Source organism: Tamandua tetradactyla, chromosome 13 (assembly GCF_023851605.1).
Source record: "Tamandua tetradactyla isolate mTamTet1 chromosome 13, mTamTet1.pri, whole genome shotgun sequence".
NCBI lineage: Eukaryota > Metazoa > Chordata > Mammalia > Pilosa > Myrmecophagidae > Tamandua > Tamandua tetradactyla.
In genome coordinates, this window is record NC_135339.1 from 94981062 (window position 1) to 95005511 (window position 24450).

At 64.3% G+C, this 24450-nt stretch overlaps 1 protein-coding gene across 1 annotated transcript; it reads left to right on the forward strand.

The window, feature by feature from the left end:
- The first annotated feature begins 168 nt into the window (after nucleotides 1-168).
- On the forward strand, nucleotides 169-20399 carry PWWP2B (PWWP domain containing 2B). Its single transcript, XM_077126432.1, has 3 exons — nucleotides 169-309; nucleotides 7094-8638; nucleotides 18447-20399. The coding sequence occupies exons 1-2, from the start codon at nucleotides 185-187 to the stop codon at nucleotides 8619-8621; spliced, it is 1653 nt and encodes a 550-aa protein (XP_076982547.1). The 5' UTR covers nucleotides 169-184; the 3' UTR covers nucleotides 8622-8638; nucleotides 18447-20399.
- The last annotated feature ends 4051 nt before the right edge of the window (nucleotides 20400-24450 follow it).

Here is a 24450-nt window from a genome sequence, read left to right on the forward strand (position 1 = left end):
GCTCGGCTCGGGCCAGATGACCCCCGCGCCCCCGGGCCCCGCGCCCCGGCCGGCCCGGCAGCTGAACGGCCCCGGGAGCGGAGCTTTGTGACGTCAGCCCGGCCGCCGCCGCGTCACGCGCGGGGCTGACCCGGCGGCGGGGCGGGCGGCGGCGGCGGCGGCGGGGCGGGGACGCGCCGGGAGCATGGAGCCGCGGGCCGGCTGCCGGCTGCCGGTGCTCGTGGAGCGGGTGGTCAACGGCGCGCTGCTGGTCTCCCTGCGCTGCGGCGAGCGCAGCTTCTCCGGGATCCTGCTGGACTGCACGCAGAAGTGAGCCCGCCGCCGCCCGCGCAGGCCCGGGAAGTTGGCGGCCGCCGGGGACCCCGCCGCGCCCTCCGCGGCGCCGGGTTTCGGGGCGCGCCGCCCGGGAGGGGGGCCGGAGTGAGTCGCCAAGTCGGTGCGACTTTTCGGGGAGAGGGAACCGGACCCGCGAGCTCCCGCCCGCTCTGGGCCCGGCAGAGGGGCCGGGGTGCCGGGTCCGGACCGGGGGCGGGGGCGGAGCCGCACGTCCCGGGCGTCGTCGCGCGTCGTCTGCCCTGCCAAGTCCCGCACGTCCTCCGCAATTAACGCACTTTTCTTTGTTCTGAAGCACTGTTGAATCCCGCCGGCCTCACGGTGGGGGAAAGGGCGGGGGCGCGGCGGGCCTGTCTTGCCAGGTACCCGCGAGTGGGGGGTGCGGCGGGAGGCCACCCGCACCCCCCTGATTGCGCACGGGCCGAGCAGTGGACCCGGCGCAGGTTTCAGAAACGGCTTCGGGGTAGGCGCGGGGCGGCGGGGCGAGGCGGACAAGTGGGGGCTGCGGGCGGGGCGCGGCGGGGCTCCTGGCGGCCGGCGGAGGCGAGACTGGCACCGTACCTGTGCCCCGCGCTGCAGCGACTGCGGGCGAGATAAGTCTCCTGGATACAGTCACATGGCCCTGAGCTGTCGCTGCCGGATAAATGATTAGGCATTAATCAGGCGCTAATGTCGCGCGCCCTCCCCGGCCGCCTTTGCGAGCTGCGGGCAGTAAATGGCCGCCCTGCCAAGGGCCCAACTTTTCCCCTCCTCGAAGCCCGAATTCTGCCCTTCGCGGGAACAGGGAGGAGCCAGCTGCTTTGACAACTATCCTCTGGCATTCTGTCTTCATTAGACCTGCCAGAAGCCATTTATGCGGCAGTCATGTGACTTAGCTAACGGCCTCCCACGGGACTGGCCCCTGCTCCAGGTTGGACCCCAGGAAGTTCTTGGGACTGAGTGATCCCCGGGAGCTGCAGCAGTGACCAGGGGCACCGTGCCCCAGGGCTGTGATGGCTGTAGTCCCCCAGCCAATAGCTGCCACTTCCTGCCCGTTCCTGGGGCTGGCCCCACCCTGCCTGCCCCCCACCTCCCTACCAGCTTCCCCTGCCGGGGGCGGGGGTGCTTTCTGGGCTCCCTCTGCAGGGGAGGGGGAGAAGTGGCTGAGGGCAGGGGCAGGCCCTCCCTCCCTGTCCCTCCCTCCTCTCTCTCCACCCCCAGCTGGCCTTCCCTCCTTGAGGAGTGTGCCTGACCTGATTTAGGGGTTCCCACCCACCCCTTCAGGAGGAGGCAGGTCTGGGCCTAGCTGGGACCCCGCTCCCAGCATGGGCACCGGCCACAGCAGGAAGCTTGGGTGTCAGCCCTTCTGTGCCCCCTGCAGCTGTAACCCGAGTGCCCATGGGGCCGCAGGGGAGCAGGGTGGTGGTGGGCACCGTAGAGGCAGAGCTGTGCTCGGGCCTCTCTCCTCACGTTGACCCGCATCCTTGCTGCAGCGGCTCCCGCTTCCCTCCCACCCTCAGCTTCTTCACCTGGACTCACCCCCTCTCCAGCCCCATGGTGTCATGCGGGGCAGCAGGACGTGTGCGGCCCCGTTTGCCAGGCAGGACCTGGAGGTTTCCTCGGCCTGAGGCTGCGGGCGTGCCGGGTCCCCACAGGCCTGCCTCTGTCTCTGGGGCCAGCAGGGAAGAGTAGCTGGGAGCTTGGGGGACGCCCTGGGTCTCATGGACACTGCTGGGTCTGCCAGATGCGGCCCCTGGGCAGCCAGACGCCTGCTAGCAGCAGCTGCTACACAGGCTGGGGCGCCCGGTGCCCTAACTCCTGTGGGCCAGAGCAGCCCCCCATGGGGCTCTCAGTTCCCTTGGCATCTCTCCCCTTGGCTCTGCGTGGGGATGGGTGCCTGGGTAAGAAATCACAGGGCCGGGCAGTCTGCTTGGAGACGGACGTCTCGCCCCCATGTACGGGAGGTGGGCCTCTGCCTCTGCCTCTGGGCGGGGGTCGGGGGTGCTTGCTCGGGGCCTCAGCACCCCCTCTGAGCTGCATTGGAGCCGCCAGGCTGCTGTGTGAGTCTCTGGCTCACGTGGTCCTGTGTCTTTTGAGCGCCTACTGTGTGCCAGGAAGTGGGCATCCACAAGAACTGCGTGCCCAGCGCAGCCGCCCCGCAGCACGTCCCCATGATCAGGCCCTCCCCATGCCCCACAGTTCTGGCTGTCTGGGGCCATGGTGTGGGCCGAGCCTGGCTTCCCAGTGATTTGGGGGTGCCTCTGGTCCACCCATGAGTGGACCTGGCTGAGGACGCCGAGGCTCCCAGCAGGGCTGGTCTGGCCACCAGGGGTGCGGAGGTTGCTGCCCAGCCAGGCCCGGACCTGGACCTTGGCTGGGGCTTCTCGCACGTCCCCACTTGTCGCCCAGGGTGCTGTCAGAATGCAGGTTCCCGGGCTGCTTGGTCAACGGCAGCTCAGGAGGCCTGGGTGTGGCCCCTGTGCCCTGCACCCACCCTGGGGGCAGGGGGCAGCACCAGCAGGAGCCTCTCCCACCCGGAATCCCAGCCCCTGCCGGCCCCCTGACAGACTTTCCACCGTGGCTCTCCCTGCTCCCCCCGGGGCTGCTCCTGAGTCGCTCTCTCAACACACGGAGCCCGAGGACCTGGTCCCACCAGCCCCGAGCCCCCTGCCCGACTCAGGGTGCTGTCGCCTACAGGGGCAGCAGCTGCCGCGGGAGGGGACCCGGCCTTCTGTGAGGAGGGGGCATCTGAGCAAGTCGAGCGGGTGTGGGGGGTGGGGAACCAGGTGGGCAAGGCGACGTGACCTCTGAGGCCAGGACACCTGGTGCCCCAGTGCTGTGGCTGCTCCCCATCTGCTGGGGTGGCCCCGGCTCCAAGAACCAGGCCTGGCCGGCTGGTCCTGCCCCTCCCTTGGGGCTCCAGCCTGCGCTGCCCTTCTGTCTGTGGGGGGCACATGGTGGCTTATGTTCTAATGCAGCCCCGGGGTGTTTGCACCAGGCCTATCCTGGGGCTGCCAGGCTCGGCAAATACAGGGTGCTGCAGTCTTCAGGAAGGGGTTCCAGGGAGAAGCCGCAGGGGGTGGGGGGAGAAGCTGGGGGTCAGTGGGGAGAGGCAGGGGGTGGGGAGAAGCAGCCTGCTGGAGGAGGACAGAGCAGCCGACATGGGCCTGTCCCGCGGGGTGGGCAGGACACTGCGTCAGGGCGGGCGGGACAGGGCAGCGGGTGGAGAGGCTGGTGGCTGCAGTGTCGGAGTCTCCAGTAGGCCTCAGGCGGGCCTCGGCTGCTCCCGGGGGCCTGGGGATGTGGGGTTGGTTTAGCCACAGGCCCCGAGCACTGAAGCTACACCTGCTCCCCCTGGGCCGAGGTGGGCATGTCCCCCTAGGGCTCTCACTTACGCTCCCCTTGGGGTCAGTGCTAATTTTTTGCTTTTGGGTCTGGGTCCTCTTTAGAGCCTTATGGTAAACTCAGGCCTGCCTCAGTTTCCCCAGCCCTTTCTCAAAGCCAAGATTATTGCCCTGTCCCCATAAGGATGCTGGCGGGTGGGGGGTGGGGGTGGAGGTTGCTTCCCGGTCCCCTCAGTTTCTGGCTCCTGCTCTGGAGAGCCCTCCATCCCTGGTCCCCACTCCAGGACCTTCCCCAGCCCTTCCCTACCCAGGCCCTACTTCCCCCTGGAGCCTCCTGAGCGGGAGGTCCTGCCTGGGGGCACTGCTAGTCGGCTCTGGGGCGGGCACGCAGCATGGTGCAGGAGGGAGGGGCGAGCCTCCTGAGTGTGATCCTGAAGGACCCCCGAGAACACCTGCCTCCCTTTCCCATCTGTAATGGAAATGCTGCTGCGGCTGCTGATGCATAGTACGCACCCCACAGGCTTTTAAAGAGCCGCGGGAGCGCCGTGCCAAGGGGGCCCCTGCCCGGCGCCTGCTTTGGGCAAGTCTCCCGTGGGCCTGGGAGGAGCTGCCCCGAGGCTGGTGAGGCGAGGGTGTGGCCGGCAGGGCCACGGAGGGGAGGGGAGCAGGAAGTGGGCGCCCGGCCGGCTGGGTGGCAGCGTGTGGCCAACAGAGTCCTTTCTGCCATCCGATGTCCCCGTGGGCCGCATGCACGGTGGGTGGGGGCCCGCCTGCTTCCCGGCCCCCGCGTGGGCCGATGGGCACTATTCCTCGGGCCAGGCTGTTTCCGAGTTTTATCTACCGGTGCCAGGGGTCACTGTCCCAGGCTCTGGCCCGAGTCTGTGGGCCCTGCGACGTGGGCTCTTGTGCAGGCCGGGGTGGGGCCTCTGGCCAGGGGCCGTGTCTGTGCAGACAGGCTTAAGCCTGCCTGGCCTGAGGGCTCCCGGGCCCCTGCACCCTGGGCAGTGGGCAGGCCCGGAGGAGGCCGCAGGGGTGAGGGCGCCCCATGGGGCCAGGGACCACTCTCTGAGGGTCCCGGAGCCTGTGTTGCAGGCCCTGCCCTGTCTCATCACACCTGGCACCCTGGGCTCCCACAAGGAGCTGGGTGCGGGGTGGTCTGACCAGAACGGCGTCCGGCCCAGCTGTGTGGTGGCCCCTGCGGCTGTGGATTTGGCTCAGACACAAGCTGAGGCTTTCTGCAGAATCCCGGACGCCCAGAGCATGGGGTTGGCGCTGGGGGACAGGGTCCAGGCCCGGGGCAGGAACCCCCTGTGGTTGCCCTGGTTTGAGCACGCTAAGTCTGGTGGCTGTGGGTCTCTCCCGGCTGTCCCAGTGCCTGGGTGGGGAGGGGCCAGGCTCCTTGTCCAGGGAGAGGGCAGAGCCGGCCATGTTAGGGGAGGGCCGGTGGCTGCCCTGCCTTTGCTGACGGTGGAATGCGGCCCCACCCACCCACACCCTGCTGCCCAGGAAGGTGTCAGATTCCGGGAGACCCTTGGGAGTGGACAGTTGTGTGTGACTTCTGGGCCTCTGCCCGTGGTGGAGGAGCAGGTGGCATCCAGGGCCACCTGCGTCCTGGCCCAGGTGCCCGCCATCCTCCCGGCCCTGCCCCTGCCTGCTCGGGTCCCCATGTCCTCTCTTCGATGGGACCTGCCAGGGGCACTCCTGGACGGCCATGGCCCGCTCCCGCCGAGCCTGCCCATTGGAACTTTTGGGGCTGGAGTGACTCATGGGGCCCTGGAGTTGGGGTGACACATCTGAGGCAGTGACGCCACGGCCCTCTGGCCGCCTCGCCTCTCCTGGAGAAGAGTAAACGGGGAAACCATTTGGTAATGAGAGGGCAGAGGAGCTCATTTTTCTTTTCTACTCTGATTAGATCAGAAAAGGAAGATGCAAAATTTTAAATCTTATTTCTCCTGACTTGGCAAAATGTCTATGTTTGTGCTTCAGAAATAACTGTTTTTGGCTAAGACAATCTTAAAAATTAAATGGGAGTTGTTAATGATTACACATGTGAGCTGCTGAAGAGGCCAGTAGGGCACTTGTTTCCCTGTGGGGGACGTGAGACTTTTCTACACATGTTCCTGGCTGCCCCGTGGGAGGGGAGCCTGTCCTCCCCCCAGGGATGCATGCTGGGCGCCTGCTGTTGAAACGAGAACTTGGAGCCCATCCTGGTACAGGGGACCCCCCACCCCTCACCAAATCTCCCAGCTCTCAGGTCTTAAGTGGAGGCTCCCGGGACAGAGCCAAAACCCCAGGCCCCCTGAGAGCCCCAACGCCTCTGGAGAGTGGAAAGGCCTGAGCTGGGGTGGGTGCCCCTGGGGAGGGGGGTGCTGGCGGAGCCTGGTGGCTCAGGGATCCCCAGGGAACCAGGGAAGCCTGGAGGCGGAGGGCCTGATGGAGCCCCAGACGGGAGACGGAAGGCTGGGGAAACCCCAGAAGGGGGGCTGTGGAGTCTGGGGATTTCGGGGGATCTGGGGAAACCCAGGGACTGGGGAGCTGGGGGACTCTGGAAGGGGGTCTAGGGAGCTTGGGGAGTTTGGGTAGCTGGAGAAGCCCAGGGGGCCCCGGGGAAACTTGGGGAGCTGCGTGAGCCCCTGAGGCGGGGCTGAGGGAGTCAGGGTGTCTGGAGGAGGTTGGGTGACTCAGAGGGACTTGGGAAGCCCCAGGAAGACTGGAGAAGCCTGGGAGGGGGTGGGAGCTTGCGGGAGGTCCCAGGAGGGAAGCTGTCTGGTGGCCAAGCTGTCTGGGCTGAGCTGTGGAAGCCCTTCCCCGTGGGGCTCTGGCCTCATGGGTGCAGCCCCTGCTGGAGGGGGGGGGGGCCTGGCTCCACCCCCGTCAGTGCCTGGGGCTGCAGGCTACGGCTAGTGGAGCTTCTGGGGTCTTAGCTTCTGCCCTCAAGGGCCAGGGGGGCCATGCAGAGGGGAGGCCCTTCCAGGCCTGTAGGGGGGACCCTCCCAGGCCCGCCCTGTGCTGTCTGGGGCCCTGAGGACCCTCCCGTAGGCCACATCAGGGTTGGGGGACCTGCCTGACACCACACTGTGGGGTCTTCTCCGAGTCCTGAGCCCCTCTAGGAACACATTCCTCCTCGGGAGGGGGGGGGTACCTGGGAGGCAGGAGTGGCTGGGCTGTCCTGGGCCGATCCTCCTGGATGTGTCTTGCTGGGAGCTGCCACCACCACCCAGGACGCAGGAAGCCACCAGACAAGGGACGGGGCACATGTACCCTGGCTGCCCGTGTGACAGGTTACCTGTTTGTGGGAAGACGTGGGTGTTCGCCTCTGCTCCAAAGTTCTGAAATACCTGGACCCTCTGGGCCCCCGAGCCAGGCAGCCTGTGGGCCATGGGCGCCTGTGGCCATCGGTCTGTCCTAACTGTCCTTTTCTGTTTCCCTGTTGCCAGGTCTGGCCTTTTCGGCCTGCCCCCCCCAGCGCGACCGCCCAAGGCCCAGGCTCCCCCTGCCAGCAGCCGCCCCGGCCCTGTTCCCGAGGAGGATGGAGAGGCTGCGCAGTTGCCGGCGGAAGCCCCACTTTCCCCCGACGCACACGGGGGCCCCGAGCCGCCCCTGCCGCTCCTGTCGCCGCTGCCTGCTGGGAGCCTGCCCCCCAACCCGCCTTACTTCGAGGGGGCCCCCTTCCCCCACCCGCTGTGGCTTAGGAGCACCTACAACCAGTGGGTGCCGCAGCCTCCGCCCCGGGCCATCAAGCCGACGCGCCGGCGCCTGTCCCGCAGCCGCGACCCGGGCCGCCTGACGCCCAGCACCATCCGCCTGCGGCCGCGCCAGGTACTGTGCGCGCGCTGCAAGAGCGCCCCGAGCCCCGAGGAGGCGGGCCCCGGGCCCCCCGCTGCCCCCAGGGCCCGCCGCAGGCTCGGCAGCGGCCCCGACCGCCGGCCCCGGCCGCACGACGGCGCCGAAGGCGACGCACCCGCCTCCGCCGCCTTCCGGAGCAGCAAGCGGCCCAGGCGGGGGCAGGAGCGGCCGCGGGGGTCCCCGGTGCCCCGGTCCCCGGTCATCAAGATTTCCTACAGCACGCCGCAGGGCGAGGGCGAGGTCATGGAGATCCCCTCGCGCGTGCACGGCTCCCTGGAGCCCTTCCGGCCACTGCCCGCCGGCGACCGCGACGCCATCCCCAAGCTGAAGCTGACGCGGCCGCCGCCCCCCGGGCCCGGCGCTCCGCCCCCCAAGATCCGCCTGAAGCCGCACCGCCCCGGCGCCGGCGAGCGCCAGCCGGTCTACACCGCGGAGCTGGTGCAGGAGCTGAACGGAGCCCGCCACACGGCCACCGACCTGTCCTCGGGCAGCTCCGGCGAGGATGACGACTTCCAGCGGCTTCCGCGGGCGCGGCGCGGCCGGGAAGGCCTGGCTTTTCTCGTTAGCTACCCGCAGAGGAAGGCAGACTCGGCCAGCGAGTTGGGGTGTAGCAGCGACAGCCTGGAGGAAGCCAAGTCGTCCGGTTCAGAGGTGGCCTCGCCTGACATGCGTGACCTGCCCTCCGGCCACGAGAGGTCTGTGCCTCCCCCGTCCTCAACCGAACACACATGCCCAACCGTCCCACCCCTGACGGTCCGGCTGCAGTCACAGAGCGTGCCCCCGCGCACCCCTGAAGATGGCAAGGCCGTGGCTGTGGGGGACATAGTGTGGGGTAAGATTCCTGGCTTTCCTTGGTGGCCCGCACGTGTGCTGGACATCAGTCTTGGCCAGAAGGAGCACGGGGAGCCTTCCTGGCAAGAAGCGAAAGTCTCCTGGTTTGGTTCTCCGACTACGTCATTCCTGTCCATTTCAAAACTGTCCCCCTTCTCTGAATTTTTCAAACTGAGATTTAACCGTAAGAAGAAGGGGATGTATCGGAAAGCTATTACCGAGGCTGCACATGCCGCGCGACATGTAGCCCCAGAAATAGGGGAGCTCTTAACCCAACTTGAAACGTAGCTTTGGCTCCCGATAAGGTGAGTGTGTGCCGGGTGCACAGCTGCCGTCCTCAACCCGTCCCCAACCCACCCCCGAGCCCGTGTCTGCACTGAACTCTGCTGGACCGTCTGGCCCAAGGCCCAGTAGGGAGCCCGCTGGGGACTGGGGCAGGGATGCCGCTGACCCCCTCACTCGCCCTCCAGCTCCGGGCTTGCTGCTTCAAGGGTCCCTCTGGAAAACCATCTGTTTCCCTAGTTCAGCGTCACCAGGGCTCTGTGGTGTGGAAAAGAGGTGGCTTCAGAGTAGGCCAGGCAGCAGCTCAGCTTGTTCAAACCAAAAAGCTAGTGTATTTCGTGGCCAAAGGAAGTGTGAAGATTTCTTTACACTTTACCAGCCTCTGGGCAAGGGGTGAGTGCAGGAGGCCATTTGGGGATGTGGGGGTCCCGCCTGTGGGAGCTGGGGCTGCTTGACCTGCCATCCCCAGAGCTGCCCTCCCAGGGGGCTTGACCTGGCAGGAAGGAGGCCCAACATGGCTTCTGACCCCCTTGAGTGAGGGTCCCACAGGCTGCCCATGGCCCCTGGAGCCGGCACAGGCCTGCCATCATCAGCTGGTATGGTGCTTCCGGTCACCTGTGCTAGCCAGGCGCCAGCTCTGGGCAATGGCCCTGGAGCCTGTACCTGGGGCAGTGTCTCACGCTCGGACCCTCACCCAAGGACATCTCTGTTGAGCCTCTGGCCAGATGTTCTAAATGGCCTCTCCCAGGGGTCAGGGCAGGGATCGCCATGTGTGTATCCTTGAGTGTCTCCCGGGCGCTGTGGCTTGTGGGCAGGTAGTAGACGCCTCCTCTCCGGACAGGGGAGCTGGGGCTGCAGTGCCATTCCCTCCGTACCTGGAGGCAGGAGGGCACAGGCTAGTAGGTGTGTTGGGGTCCCCTCCCAGGGCTGCCTGGGCACCTCTGCCTCCTGCTGCGTCTCCTGGCCTGTGGCCAGTGCCCCAGCCTGGCCAAAGTAGAAATTCAGGGGTGGAGGTGGGGGGGCCAGACACGCAGGGCAGGAGTGCACCGCCCACTGCCCAACTGGGCCCCTGCTTTCTTCTTGGTGACCTTCAGTGACCTTGTCTTCCCGGCTACTTGTTCTCCCACCTGTGTGGTCCCGAGACTTCTCAGGGGGCAGCTGCAGTCCCTCCTCACCTGAGGCCATGCAGCGTCCACTCATGTTGATCTAGGGCTCTGGGGTGCCCCGTGTAGTGGGGGCTGTGGGAATGGGGCAGTGGTGAGGACCAGTGCTGGGGCCTGGGGTCCTCATTGAGCCCCAGCCAGGCCATGCCCCCTGCTGCCCTCCTCCCTGCCGCCAGTGCACCCTGTGAGTCACCTGAGTGCAGGCTCAGACCTCCTTTCTCCGCTGCCCAGTGGGGACCTTTGTGCTGGGCAGGGCAGGCACCGGACAGCAGAGGATGGGGGTCTGAGGGGCCTGGGGGTGGGGTGGAGGGGCTGGGAATGGAAGGTGTAGTGTGTTTGGGGTACACATGTGTGCACAGGCCATGTGTGCACAGCCGGCTCCTCGCCCTCCCTCAGGCTCTCGGCAGCTGCTGGAGGGAAAGCCTTGACCCGAGGCCCACATGAGTGGCCAGCAGGTGAGGGGCTTGAGACAGGAGCCACTGCCCTCCTGCTGGCTCCCCGAGTATCTCTGGCTGCAGCCTGGCTGAACTGACCCCCCCCCCCAGGCTGCAGCCACACCTGCTGGCGGGCACTGCCCCCTGCCTTCCCCCCTGCTTGACCCTCTTCCCCTTAGCGGCCTGGCCCAGTGCCTCTGCTCCTGGCTGACCTTTTCCCTTGGCCTGGTCTGGGGTGGCCTGATGGATGTGGCACCAGCACCCCTTTCCTATGTGCGTGGTCCATCTATCTGGGGGGCACACGAGACCCCACAGCTCCAGGTGGGCTCAGGGGAAGCCTTGGCTAGGGCTGGCCAGGGGCCCAGAGCTTTGTTTACCAGGAAGTAGCAGGAAAAATGTCATCCAACAGGTTTGCCTCCCACACAGGCTGCTTTCTGGCTGGGTCAGGACACACCGTGCTGTCCCCCACAGCGAGGCTGCAGAGGTGCCCCGAAACCCAGGGAAGCTTGGCATGGTGGCTCCCTTCAGTGCCAAAGCCCCTCCTGTCGTGGCCTGAGTACTTTAGTTCTGGATTAAAGCCTGAGCGGGCTCTGCAGCCAGGCCCCGAGTCTGCTTGGCACTGGGTGGGCACGGGGCTGGTGCTGGTGGAACCCCTGTTGACAGAGGGCCCCTTGGAGTGTCAGCGATGCTGTTGGTGGTGGGTCGTCCGCCTTATGAGGACTGCTTGGATTGGGGAGGGGTCTGAGCAGCCAGCCGGGGAGGGGCCTCCACCAGTGGGCCTCGCGGTGAGTGGGGCCTGAGGTAAAGTGCTCAGGAAGTTCCAGGGATGGGAGTGGGGTGCCAGTGTGAGAGGGCCCGAAGGCTGGCGGAGCGGGGTCAGGGGACTTCCAGCAGGGATGGCTGGGAGGCTGAAATGTGGCCGGGCAGGAGGATGGTCCCTCCTAGGGTCCGGGGCCGGTCTTGGACATGGGGTCTGAGGGTGTCGCCCCTTCGAGGGCAGTGTGCTGGGCGTCTCGTCCCCTGAAGAGGCCCCCACTGCTTCCGGGCCGGGCCGAGGCCTGCACTGGGGTTGGAGCCGCAGCTTTCAATGGACCGCGAGCCGAGGGCTGGCCAGGGGAAGGGCGGGCAGGAGCAGGCTTGCTGGGCCCCTCCTGGGGATTCCACTGCAGGCTGTGCGCAGAGGAGAGGGTGGTCCTGTCTGTGTGGACAGATCCCCAGCTGCCAGACAGAGGGCGCAGGAGCAAGTATGACAGGCGGCCTGGTCTGCTGGGCCATGCAGTGATGACAGACCCGATGTTCCGAAAGAATCCGTGGCCACGCCCAGGCTACTTCCAACCTTCAGCCTTTGTTTCCTGGGAAATCAAAATGACAACTCAGGACAACCCGCCCTGGAAACCCCCGGGGGGCTTGGCAGGTGGGGGATGGTCAAGAGCGACTGGGCCTGCTGGCCCTGGGGGGGTTCAGCCCAGTCCTGCCCCCGTGGTGCCTTTTCTCATTTATGCTTCCCGTGTAGAAGCGTCTCCAACAGCAAGCCCTGAACTGGCATTTCTCTTTCTTGCCACTTGAAATAAAAACGTACTTCTGCGTCCAAGCAGGGTTTCTCAGCGACTCCCCAAATAGCTGTCGGGGAATGCGAGCCCAGCGTGAAGGCTGTAATTATTTTGTTCCGGAAGGAACTGAGGCCTGTAATTCCGAGCCTGCTGCAGGCTAGCCCCGGCCCTCCTGGCCCCACGGCCTGCCTGTCCTCCCGCCCCCGGCCGCGGTCACCACCGGAAGGCCATCCTTGGGGAGCCGGGCACTGCACAGTGGCCACACGCGAGGCAAGCTCAGCTGCTCTTCTGGGGGTGTCGAGGGGGGCCTGCGATTTGGGGTGCTGCTCCGAGCCTGACAGGAGGGAGCTCCTGGATGCCCGTGCCGTCAAGGCCACGTGCTGCCCGCCTGTGGCCAGTGCCGGGAGGAGCCGGAGGAGCGCTTGGGCAGCCCCTGCCCTCTGTCCCCCACACCCACCGCCGGCTCTAAACTGCCGGGCCTGACCCTGTGGGGTCTCGGGGCCCTGCTGGAGCACAGTGTCCGCGGGCAGGCGGGGTGGAGGGCAGGGGCAGTGGGCGAGGGCAGCGCGGAGCCTTCCTGTGCGGCCACCCCTGGCCCCCGGCCCCCGGCCCAGCGCCCAGGAACTGGTGCTGGAAACGGGCGGAGGTGAGCTTCGGGCCGCACTTTCCACGCACAGGCGGCCCCTCTGCTCTGGGCGCCTGGCTGCCGAGTTCCTAGGCCTCTTCGGTGCTTTTTCTTTTTTTTTTTTCCAGCTTTTTGGTGTTTCCCTTTGTCTTGTTCATTGCTGCATTTGTGGTGGTTTGACATCTAAAAGCCATGGGTTCCTGGCTCTGGGGAAACTGGCATAAAAGCCGTAAAAGCAGACCTCTTCCAGCACAGGGCTCGGGTGTCTGCCGTGTCGGCTGTGGGGGCACCTGCCCCAGCCCGCAGTGGGACCAGGACAGGGTCTTGGCCCTCCTGAAGTCCCAGGGGCAGACCTGGGCCAAGACACTGCAGGGCTCCACAAGGGGCTCAGATGGGGGAAGCAAATGGGGGTCGGGCGGAGGAGAGGGGGAGGGGGAAGCACTGGCCTCTGGAGGGTCCAGACCATTAGGCGCGCGCATCCTGGTGAGGAACTTGGACTTTTTTCCAAAGTTCACTGGAAGCGTGTTGGAGTGTCTTTGGTTTTGGTTTTACTTTTTCTTGGAAAATTTCACACATTAGCACAATAATGGAGTGGCTCCTATAGAACCCCCGTGCCCATCAGCAGACACCTGTCCTCATGGACCTGCTGGTTTCTGCATATCCCTTGCCCAGGGTCCACCACCTCGTCCCCCTCCCTGGCCTCCCACTGCCCCCTGTGGGACCCCCCTGCCATGTCCCCTATTCCCTATATGCCCTGCTGCTTCCCCCACTCCCACAGGACCCCCTACTGTGTCCCCAATCCCCTGGCCCCCCTGCTGTGTCCCTCAATCCCTACCCCCCCACCATGTCCCCCTCGGCCTCCCCCATCGGATCCCCCAGGAAAATGAGTCTTTCTCTAAATGGCTACCAGTAGCAGCCACAGCCTTCTTATTCGGCCTGAGTTGGGTGGGAATGGGCTGGAGGCGGCTGGGGTTGAGCCCTTGCAGGGTGTCCAGGCTGGCCACGGTCAGCCTGGTGACCTGGGTCCACGCAGATGCACCAGCATGCACAAACTTCCACACATGCAGTTTGCCCATGCACACACATGCATCCGTGTGAACCTGCACGCACATATGCAGACCTGCATGTGTGCACATACATCACACCCATGCACATGTGTGTGTAAAACATCCGTACATGTGCACATGTGCACACATTTGCACCATCTAATTTAAACATACCCATGTGCATGTCCACCAACAGGCATGCGGGTGCATGTGTGCACATACTTGCACTCACAGCACACGTGTGCCCACTCACCCAGTGCACACACATTCACACACAGTGTCACATATAGAATTTGCACAGACTTTGGTACCATGGGTGCCTGAGTCCCAGAGCAGCTGCGATCCAGGTCAGCGGGCAGGTGCTTTGGGCTGGCCCCCAGTGGCCTTTTTGTTTCCTGGTCCATACCTCCTGTGAACGTGGCCTGTCAGAAAACGGGGTCTTGGAGATGTCGCCAGGAAGAGAGGTTCAGCTGCATAGGCTGGATGCAAAGCCCAAGGCTGCAGTCCTACGGGAAATCTGAATGCACACACTGCAAATGTGCAGACGGAGGCAGAGGTGGGAGGGCACAACCCCAAGGCGGGGGCACCAGGGACTGCTGGGGAGCCTGGGAACAGGAAGAGACATGGAGGGACCCTCCCCTAGAACTTCCCGGGAGCCCGGCGCTGCCGACCTCGTCGTCTCAGCCCTGCGGCCGGTGAATCTCGCTGCACTGACCCCGTTGTGGACTGTCACACGGCCCCTGGGCCCCGGCTCAGCCCGGGTCTGCCTGACCTTTCAGGTCTTGACCCTCTGGGCCTCAACTTCTCCATCTATGAAAGGGGGCGGTGACGCACCCCTGCTCGCTGTCGCAGCTGGAGGTGCCTGGGCAGCTCGCTGCCCCCCACCCCACCCCCAGCTTCCTCCTGTCCCCGCCCCATGGGACGAGGGCCCCGTGGGTTCCTGGGAGGTCAAGCCCATTGCCCTGCTGGAGGGCCCGGCCCTCCCCACCTGCTGCCTCCAGAACATTCTAGGGAAGCCCGTCTGTCAGCCTGTGTCTCCTGGACAAGCCCCAGTCCCTCCTGCCCAGCCCTGGGAGGCGAGGGCCTGAGTGCCGGGCTCGGAGAGAAGCTGGAGCGCTCCCCAGGGTCCACGGCAGGGCTGGCCAGCAGGGGGAGGCTGGAGTGAGCAGAGGCACCCAGGCTGGCGGCTCCTGTCCCCAGGGCACCCCATGGGGACCCCAGAAGGGAGGCAAGGCGGGCGACTTCCCGCTCTCTGCAGTCTCCCAGTCAGGCCATGCCCTGCGGTGTTAGCATCCGTCCTGCGTGGCGTTGGCGCCGAGCGTGTCAGCCTAATGCGGACACCCCTTGCCATTCCCGGCTGCCCTGTCCCGGTTGGGCTGCCAATGCTGAGTGGCAAACGCGGGCCCGCCGTCCCGGGTGCAGGAAGGTTCCTGCGGGCCTCCGGCCACATGCCACCATGCAGTCACGCAGCCAGGTGCACTGTGCTTTGACCTGAGGCCCTTCACTGCCCTTTGCAGGCAGCGCTGGGCGCCTGGGACAGCCCTGTCTTCCGGGGCCGCAGCCCAGGCCCCCGGGACGCAGGGACACTGCCGAAGGCATGGCACAGAAAGGACATCTGGTTGGATGTCTGTCCGCCATGGTGAGTGCAGAGGCCTGGGGGCCACAGACAAGTGTCAGCGAGTGGGCAGCACCACACAGAATCGAGGACAATGCGCCGCGTTCCCGGGGTTCAGGGGCCCAGGGCCCCACAGCTGCAGTGTTCAGGCAGGTCCTGAGTGGACCTGGGAAGAGGGGTGCTGCCCGGACCAGGGCAGGACACGTGGGGGACAGTGTTTGTGCCAGACCCGACCTTCTCACCTGTTCAGGGGACCGCAGTGCCTTCCTGTGCAGGGGACGTGTCAGGCCCAGCACCGGTGGGCAGGCCTGGCCTGGGCGGGAGGGGCCACTGGCCACCTGTTCCCTGCAGGGTAGGGTCCGGCTACCTCAGTGCTGCAGCTTTGGGTCTTGAGGGCTCCACGCTCCTGCCAGGCTTCTGGCTGGACACAGCGGCCAAGCCCTGGCCCCTGGGGAGAGGCCGTGCAGGCAGCGGGCCGAGCAAGGTGGGCTCCAGCCAGTTCCCTCTGCGCTGAGCTCTCCCCAAGCCATGCCCCCGCCCCGCCTCAGTGTCAGGCTGACTCTGTCCGCAGCTCTCCAGCTCCCCAGCCTGCCTCCCCCTCACCACATCAGGGGGCATGCTGCTCCCTTCTGCTCCCCACCTCCCCTCCAGGCTGCCACCACTCCTGGGATATGATGGGGGGGCCAGGGGCCGGGCCAGATGGCCCTGTCCCTGGGGGCAGCTCCGGGGGTGACAGCATGCAGTGTCCAGAGGTGCCTGTCCCTGCGGCTGGAACTTTGTGGGCCCTGAGAAGCTGCATGCACAGGAGGTGGCCCAAGATCTTGGCTTTTGTTTTATGTGTTTTTTTCTCTTTGCAAAGGGTGGAGTGTGTCCTGGCAACCAGGCCTCTGGCGAGTGGACGCTTGGCTTCTCGGAGCCAGGTGTGTGCCCATACGGTGCCCAGAGCAGCCGGGTGGGCGGCCTTGGCCTGGGCACCTGCCGGGTCTCGTGCCCTGAGCCCTGTGGGTGGGCGGCCCTGCAGGCAGCAGCCCTTCCCTGCCACGCCTGCCCCCGCCTCCAGAGCACCCACCTTTCTCTCCAAGGCCAAGGGAGCAGGTGGGCTCGGCACCCCCAGACCAGTCCCCGCTGCGGCCACAAGGTTGGCTGTTCCCAGAGCCCTGGACAGGCCCAGACTAGGCCAAGCAGCTGTCTGCCAGCCCCACCCTTGGTGACACAGCAGGAGGGACCTCACCCACCCTGCCCCCAGTCTGCTGTCGGGTGTTCCCCCCGGGCTCACGTGTGCCCCCCATCCCTGGGCCAGACTTGCTCGAGCACCTGCTGCTGAGGATTCCACGGGCTGCGGGTGCCCACCTGCCTCCCGGGGTGGGAGAGTGCTGGTGGCCCCATTGTCTGGGGGCCCCCCCTGCCTGGGCCAGCCGGGGTTGGTGCGGGGGCAGCACAGGGGTCCATGCCCGGGCGTCAATACATGGAAAAAAGTTGCAGTTCTTAGGATACTCCTGCGAAATTAAGGAAATGTCTTTTCATTTAATTTTTACTTGCATCAATGTTACTAATGTTCAGTTTTAAAAGCTCTCTGGTGCCATGAAAAGAATCCAACTCCTCCTTCCTAAAGGAGACGCCGGGCCTGTGCTCTTTAGGTTTTCAGTTGTTATCCAGGAACCGTTTTCAATGGAAGATGAAGGTTTCCCCTCCTCCCCCACTGCACACCCGGCCCTGACTTTTGGTTAAATGAAGACGGGGTGTTTACTTTCATGTCTACAGCCTAGACGCCCGTGAATATGCTGTATTTTGCTCCGCTCCTTCTTTTCCGCAGAGTTGCTGTTTGCTCACTTGTTGCTGGCTTTGTCTTCGCACCCCCATGGCCACCCACAGCCACCCTCGGCCACCGTCGGCCACCTTCGGCCACCCTGGCCTCTGCGGGACCCAAACCTCCCTCGCTGCCTTCAGGCCCCCAGGAACCCGTCCATGTCCTTCCGCCTGGCTCCTGCCCTGGCACACACCTTAGCGCAGCGCCCGCCGCATGTTTCTTGCGTCTTGAGTGGACCCTACACCCACCCGCCTCCCCGCTGCCCACGCTGTCAACTCGGTTGCCTCCGGGCAAGCAGCTCAGTCACCCTCCCCTCGGCACCTCGGTGGGGAAGGCGGGGTGCTGGCGGCCCAGGCCTCCTCTCCCCCTTCCCGTCCCTCCCCCTCCCCCTTCTCCCCGCACTCTCCCATGTCCCACCCCGCTCCCTCTCCAGATAGCTGCTTGTGCCTCCTCCGGCTTGGTGGTCTCCGCGTACTTGAATTTCTTCCGTGGCTCTCCAGACTTCCAAGAAGGGAAACTTGGGGGCTTCCGGCTGTCACAGCACTGGGCCGGGACCTGCACGGGGTCCCTTCTGCTGCTTCTGGTTGCGAAGAGTCCCAGACCAGGGGCAGCCTGTACCGTGGTGGGGGGAGCAGCCTGGAACCTGGCCTCTCGTCCCTCCCACCCCCCTGCACCTTCTCCCCGGTGACGCCTTCCTGGCACCCTCTCCCGGCCTGGCCGCCAGCTGGGGCCTGGACCTCACCCTGCCCTCACCCTGGAAATGCCCCCTCCCCTGCTTCCTGCACTCACCACTCCCGCCTTGGTCCCACCCTCGTTTTGGTGCCATGCTCCTCCTCAGGGAGCATCCTGTGCACACAGCCTTATTAGCAGCACTGCCACCCTCCAGCTGTCACCTGCCCCCAGCCCGGTGATTTCCGGCTGGGGAGGAAATGCCGCGTTTACCCCCCCACACCATTGGATTCCGGGCAGCTGCTTTCTATAAGGGAAAGCGTAGCCTGGGGACGTGGGCTAAGGGGCCGCAGGGGCGGCATCCGGAGCCTGTGTGGTTGGGGTCGGGTGGGCTCGGGACACATCCTAGTTGGTGCCTGGAGCAGGATCGGCTCCTCCAGGGTCATTCTCGCCCACCCCTGGGAGGCACCCTCATGCTGGGGGCATGCGTGGGTGGGCAGGGGTCCCGGGCTCTGAACCAGACGCAGGACTGTGGGGTGTGCCCCGGGAGGTGACCCCACACTCCCATGTCAGGGTCCCCTGAACTCACAGCCCTCGACTCCACCAGCCCCAGCCACAAGAGGCTGGAGGGACTCAGAGCTGCAGGACAGCCCTGGGTACCGACCCTGCCTGCTGCCAAGCCCCAGGGGCCCACGGGCCGCCTCTCACAGTGGGGGTCTTGGGGGGGTGCAGAGGGCTCCGGGAGCGCTCCGAACATGGGGAGTCTGGGGGCACCATGGGCAACAGGACTTACGCTGCCGAGGGGGACAACGGCCAGAGGAAGGTTTGGGTACCACAAGCCCAGCCTCCGAGGGAGGGCCAGGCACTGCTTGTCTCCCAGAAGCGACCACAGTAACGTCCACCTGTCTCTGCTTTCTCCAAGGTCCCCGGAGATGAGGGTTCCATGCTCTTTGTCACCCCATGGCAGTGTCCAGCCGCGCCCCTGACCTGTCCAGGGACCAGCAACCCCGGCCCAGCCCGTGGCCTCAGCAAGACCTGGGGAGGAGCAGCTGTGTCTGATGGACTGCTGGTCATCTCGGCTGGAAGCATTTTTCCTGACTGTGATGCCGGCAGCAGCTCGCTGCAGCTCGCTGCTCTGTGCATGGGCCAAGGAGGGGTTCCTTGTGGGAGTGGGTCGGGACCCCTAGCTCTGCTTGGGCTGCCCCGCAGGTTTCAGGAAAACCACATTGCACGTTCAGGGTTCACCCTTCCCAGCTTCACCAGCCTGTGACCCCTGCTCCCTCTCCTCAGAACATGGGTCCCCGTGGTGACCACATGCAGCCTGCACGGCGACTTCATCCCCTGCAGAGCTACTAAGGTCACCCTCCTGGGGTCCAGAGATGTGGGAGGAGAGGTGCCACGCTGGTGTGACCACGTGCACTCCTGTGTCCCCCTTTTGTCACTTTAAAGACCAAAAAGAACCAAGAGAATAGAGAAAGACAAAGAAAATTAATCTGCTCTTTCTTTGAGTGTAAATCAGAATAAAAGTCAAATCGATGCTTTAAGTGACAGAGCATGCAACACCCATCTTCACCTGCCGAGGGCCGCTGGTGGTGCTATGGCCACAGCGCGTGGGAAAATCCTAGCGTGGGAAAACAGGCTCTCGTGGATGCTGATCCTGGGTCCGCGCTGGAACCCAAATGCACCACCTCTTGGCAGTCCAAGCCCCCCAGTGCCTCCCCCAGCCCAGGACAGCTCAGCTGCAGATGGGAATGTTACCCCTCCTCAGGCCCACCAAAGGGATGGGACAAATCACAGTGGGGAGCCCAGGTGCTAACGTGGCCTCTGGACCTCAGGCTCATGCCAAGCACTGCCCTTCCCAAAGGCTTCTGGATAAACTGATGGAGATGGAGTCATGGGGGCTGGTGATGCCCCGCCAAGTTCCAGGGGAACCTTCCCCAGGAGCCTCTGCAGGTCTCTCTGGCCACAACCCCAGCCCGAGCAGCCTGTGAGGGTGCAGCATGCGCCATCCACCTCCATGCACCCCTGCCCCCGTGACGCATCCATGCCCTCGGTGCTCTCCATGTCCCCTGTGTGTCCTCTGTACCCCTTCCGTGCCCTCTGTGCCGTCCATGTCCTCCAGGCACCCTGTGTCCTCCATGTGCTCTGTGTCCCTCTGGCATATTCCCTGCAGCCCCCACAGCATGGCACCATATGCCAGGGCTTCCAGCAACGGGCATCTCTTCCCTCTCCTTCTGGAGGCTGGGACTTGGACGTGGAGGTGTGGGCAGGGCCGTGCTGCCCCGTGGACTCTGGGGCTCCTTCCTGCCTGTCCCCGTCCTGGGGCCTGGTGTTCCCAGGTCGTGGTCGTGTGACTCTGACCTGCCTCTGCCCATCACGTCCTCTGGGTGGGTCTGCGTTACCCACTTCCTGTGAGGAGTCAGGGCCTTAACCCCTGTGCCCTCGCCTTGACATCATTCCATCCAAAAGGTCAGTCACAGGTTCCCAGTGGACATGACTTCGGGGGCACCGTTCAGCTGAGCACATGGCCTCCCTGATACTCAGCCAGTGTGTGTCCCCGGCACACACATGCATACACACATGTGCACTCAACACTCACTTGCACACATGCACTCACACAAGCACACACACATACACACACCCTCACTCTCTCTGCTCCTTGCTGTCTCTGTGGCACCGTTTTCTATGCTTTGCACCGCCTACCCCTTTCTGGAATTTCTGAGTGGCGGGCATCTCCCTGGGCATCTGGCCCTCAGAGGTGTGCCTGCTCCTGGTAGGAGGAAGCTGAGCGTGAGAAATCCCGCTCCAGAATTGGCAACAGGCAGCATGTTGAGGAGGGCGTTGTCTTCCGGCCCTAGCCCCACCCCAAGAGTGTCTTTCTGTAGAAGGTGGTAAGGCCGTCGTGCCTCACACAGTGGTGGCAGCTTCGGGAGAAGCGGGCGCCCAGTGTGTGACCGCCCTGAGCTCTTGCTGGCCTGGCTGCGTTCTCCTTTCATCTCAAATAGTTCCCTTAGAATAAATCCCTAGGAAGAAGGTGATTGAATCAAAGGAATCCAGACCCAAAAGTGTTAACACAGGTCCCTTTCAGAAGCTTCCTCCAGAGGAGGTGCCCAATGCCTGGTGATCCTGCCAAGTGACCGGTGGGCGCCCTCCGCTGTGGCCTGAAGTTTGGGTTCCAGTTATTCAGGAGGCTGGAGCTTTAAACCCGGCGCATTGGCCAGCTGCCTGCCTTTGGGACTACTCTGCTACGCCCGTTGCTTGCTTCAGTGTGTTGGGGTGTTTGCTATTAGGGTTACAGACCTTTTCCTGCTTGGTAAACATGCCTTCTCCAGGTTGGGTCTCCCCGGCCCCCTGGGGTCTCCTAGGGGTCCTGGGTACCTGGCTCTTGGCTGGGGCTGAGTACAGGAAAGATGGCAGTTTTCCAACTTGTCGGGAACAACCAAACCCGTTTCTCATACGAAATCCCAGCAGGAGAAAAACCTGGGGGAGCCAGTGTACTCCAGCCCCTCCTCCAGAGACCCTCCATGGGGCTGAGTGCTCTGTGAGTGTGGGAAAGCCCGCTGCTGGGAGAGACCCGCAAGCATGCAGGAGAGCAGAGAAGGGTTTCGGAGAATGAAGAGACGCTGCCATTCCTGCCCCGACCCCCGTCCCGAGGTCCACGGGCAACCCCACCCTAGCCTCTGCCCTGGCCCCGGCCCCGGCCCACCCTAGCCTCTGCCCCGGCCCCTGCCCACCCTGGCCCCGGCCCCGGCCCACCCTGGGACCCCCACCCAGACCCCTCCCCTTCCCAACGTTCATCTTCCGATTGTAGAATAACCCCTGAGCGTCGTAGAAAATTGGCAAAATAAAAAGAAGCAGCAAGCAAAATGAAAATCCCCCTCCCCTCGCCCCCAGCCCTCCTGTGCTGCTTTTCCCCCTGGCCGCCTTCTCTGGGCATGAGCCAGTTGGTCTGCAGACCTGGCCTCCCACCGCCCGGGAGGCTCCACACCCCCTTGGCTCCAGCCTGGGAGAGGCTCCACCCTGTCCCAGGTCCCCAGACTCTGAGGGTGGTGGTTGGCCTTCTGGACCCCTGAGCGACCCCCTCCCCACCCTGGGCCAGCCCCTCCCCATGCGGCCACAGGCCGTGGACCCAGCGCTGCTCCCCGGGCTCCCAGCCCCCTCCCCGCCGCCGCGCAGGCCCACGCCTGACCTGGGGTGACCAGAGCAGAGGCTCAGGTACTCTGGCCAGCTCCCTAACCGCCCTGGGAGCCGAGGGCCTTCGCCACGTTGTGCTCACCCGGGTGTCTCTGACCACGCGGGACAGGCGGGGCTGGGGGTTCCCCTCTTTCCTGGGTGAGGTGGGGCGGCAGTGCCTGTGCAGGGCCACGCCGGGTCAGTGCACACCTGGGTCAACCTGGGCCTGGCACGGGTCTCTGCCTGGGGTGACACCCTTCTTCCACCTATGAGCACCCCTCCTTTTCCCCACTGTGCCGAGGCTGGCCAGGGGCAAGCCAGATGGGGGACACAGGGACCCCTTCCCTCTTGCTTCCCAGTTGTCTCCCCACAGCCATCCAGGCCCAAGGCTCCCAGAGACCTCTTTACCATGGGGCCTCCTCCCAGGGGCCTTTCCCCACGGGGTCTCCCCCCTCCCCCGGAGCCACGGCCCAATGGGGTCTCCCTTCAGCAGGAGGTCTCCCCCCCACAGGGCCCCCCCCACAGGGCCTCCCCCCACAGGGCCCCCCCACAGGGCCCCCCCACAGGGCCCCCCCCACAGGGCCCCCCCACAGGGTCCTCCCCCCCACAGGGCCTCCCCCCACAGGCCCCCCCCCACCACAGGCCCCCCCCACCACAGGGCCCCCCCCCACAGGGCCCCCCCACAGGGCCCCCCCACAGGGCCCCCCCCACAGGCCCCCCCCACCACAGGGCCCCCCACCACGAGGCCTCCCCCCACAGGGCCCCCCCACAGGGCCCCCCCACAGGGCCCCCCCCACAGGGCCCCCCCACAGGCCCCCCCCACAGGCCCCCCCCACCACAGGGCCCCCACCACGAGGCCTCCCCCCCACAGAACCCCCCCACAGGGGCCCCCCACCTCGAGGCCTCCCCCCCACAGGCTTCTTCCTTCAGATCAGCTGGAAGGACCCGGGAGGTTGTGTGGCCCCATCTGCCTGCTGGTGACAGGAGACACCCGAGCCCGGCCTCCAGGCAGCTCCGTTGACGGCTCGACCCCAGGCGCCTTCCCTGGAGGGTGTCTGCGGTCTGGGGCGGGGTTCGCAGGTTCCTCACAGGGGGTTGGGGACTCAGCTTTCGTCTGAACAGGCACTGGGGAGACCCCCAGCTCGTCTCATGGGCACGACGCGTGCAGGGACCCGGCCTGTGCCATTGGCTGTGCCTGCACCTGTCACCTGGCTGTCATTTAATTACACATCACCACGTGGCTTGGTTTCTGCATCAAGGGGAGCGTGCTGCTGCTTTCTTGTTGCAGCAAAATTGATTTCCATTGATCTGTCTAGTCACATGACACCCAGCAAGGCTCCGGCTAATTGGCAACTTGTCCTACAAACACGTCTCCGTTCTAGGCTTAGTTTTAGTGGAATCCATTTTTCTGGCACACATATTGTGCATTTCCCCCCTAAAATGTTCAGTGTGTGAAGTACCAACACAACACTCTAAAATAGGCTAATCATTTGGCATGCTTGTTATGGTGGATTCAGCTCTGAGATTTTAAAATGGGAAAAAAAACAAAGATAATCCCATTGTCTGTGCGGCCCACAGCCGAGCTGGGCCTTCCAGGGGCGGCCGCTGCCTCCTGGGCCTGCGGTGAGGTTGGCGTCCCCTGGGGCGGGTCACTACTCCCACCCAGAACAGGGTAGGTGTGAATGACAAAGGCAGGTGCCCCAGACTTTGTCCCTGTGCAGAAATGAGCCTTCGGTTTGATCACTCTGAGTGCAATGCTGGGATTCCATCATGCTGGGGATGGAGAGCATGAGGTAAGTCCGTTTCTAAAGAAAAAAATTCAGATCCTCAAAGCTGGGAGCTGAAAATACCCGGCGTGTCTCAGGGTGGAGCTGACATGTGCATGTGTGCGTGCGTGCATGTATTTGCACACGTGTGCTTGTGAGTTGTGTCAACTCTCAATTGCCTTTTTTCTTTGTTAGAGAAGTTGTGGGTCTACAACACAGGCACAGATACAGGGTTCCAGGTCACCACCCCACCAGCACCGTGCGCTCGTGTGGGATGCTTGTTACACTTAATGACGGCACACTTTAATAATTGTACTATTAACTAAAGCACGCGGTTAAACTTAGGGCTCATTTTGGAGTGGAGTTCCATGGATTTTTAAAGATGTTGACTCCGTTACTGCATGTACAATCTTACATCTCCCCTTTTGGCCATGTTCAGATCTGTATTTGGGGGTCATCGGCATTCTCCACGTTGTGCTGCCATCACTGCTCACCATCACCAAAATGTTTCCATCATTCTGAAGAGGAGCCTGTTCATGTCAATCCTTCATCTCCATTCCCCATTCCCACCCCTTCCCCGGTAACCGTAGTCTGGATTCTGACCCTGGGAGCTTGCTTATCCCAATTGTTTGAAAGCAACGAGACCCTACAATATTTGTCCTTTGGTTTCTGGCTTATTTTGCTCAACATGACGCCTTCATGGTTCATCTGTGTTGCTGCAGGCTCAGAACTTCACCCCTTTTTAAGGCTGGATAATATTCCATCGCACACACACACCACATTTTGTTTATCCGTTTGTCTTGTGGTGGGCACTTGGGTTGCTTCCTTCTTTTGGCAGTTGTGAGGAATGCTGCTGTGAACATTGGTGTGCAAATACCTGTTCGAGCCCCTGCTTTCAGTTCTTTAGGATATACACCTAGGAACGGGATTGCCGGGTCACATGGCAGTTCTCTACGTAGCTTTCTGAGGAACCCCGGAGCGTCTTCC

What these genes read in the sequence shown, in the direction of transcription:
- PWWP2B (XM_077126432.1), top strand. Translation starts at nt 185, where the DNA reads ATGGAGCCGCGGGCCGGCTGCCGGCTGCCGGTGCTCGTGGAGCGGGTG. An exon ending in CTGCTGGACTGCACGCAGAA is followed by an intron (nt 310 to 7,093) that starts GTGAGCCCGCCG and finishes CCCTGTTGCCAG; the next exon opens with GTCTGGCCTTTTCGGCCTGC.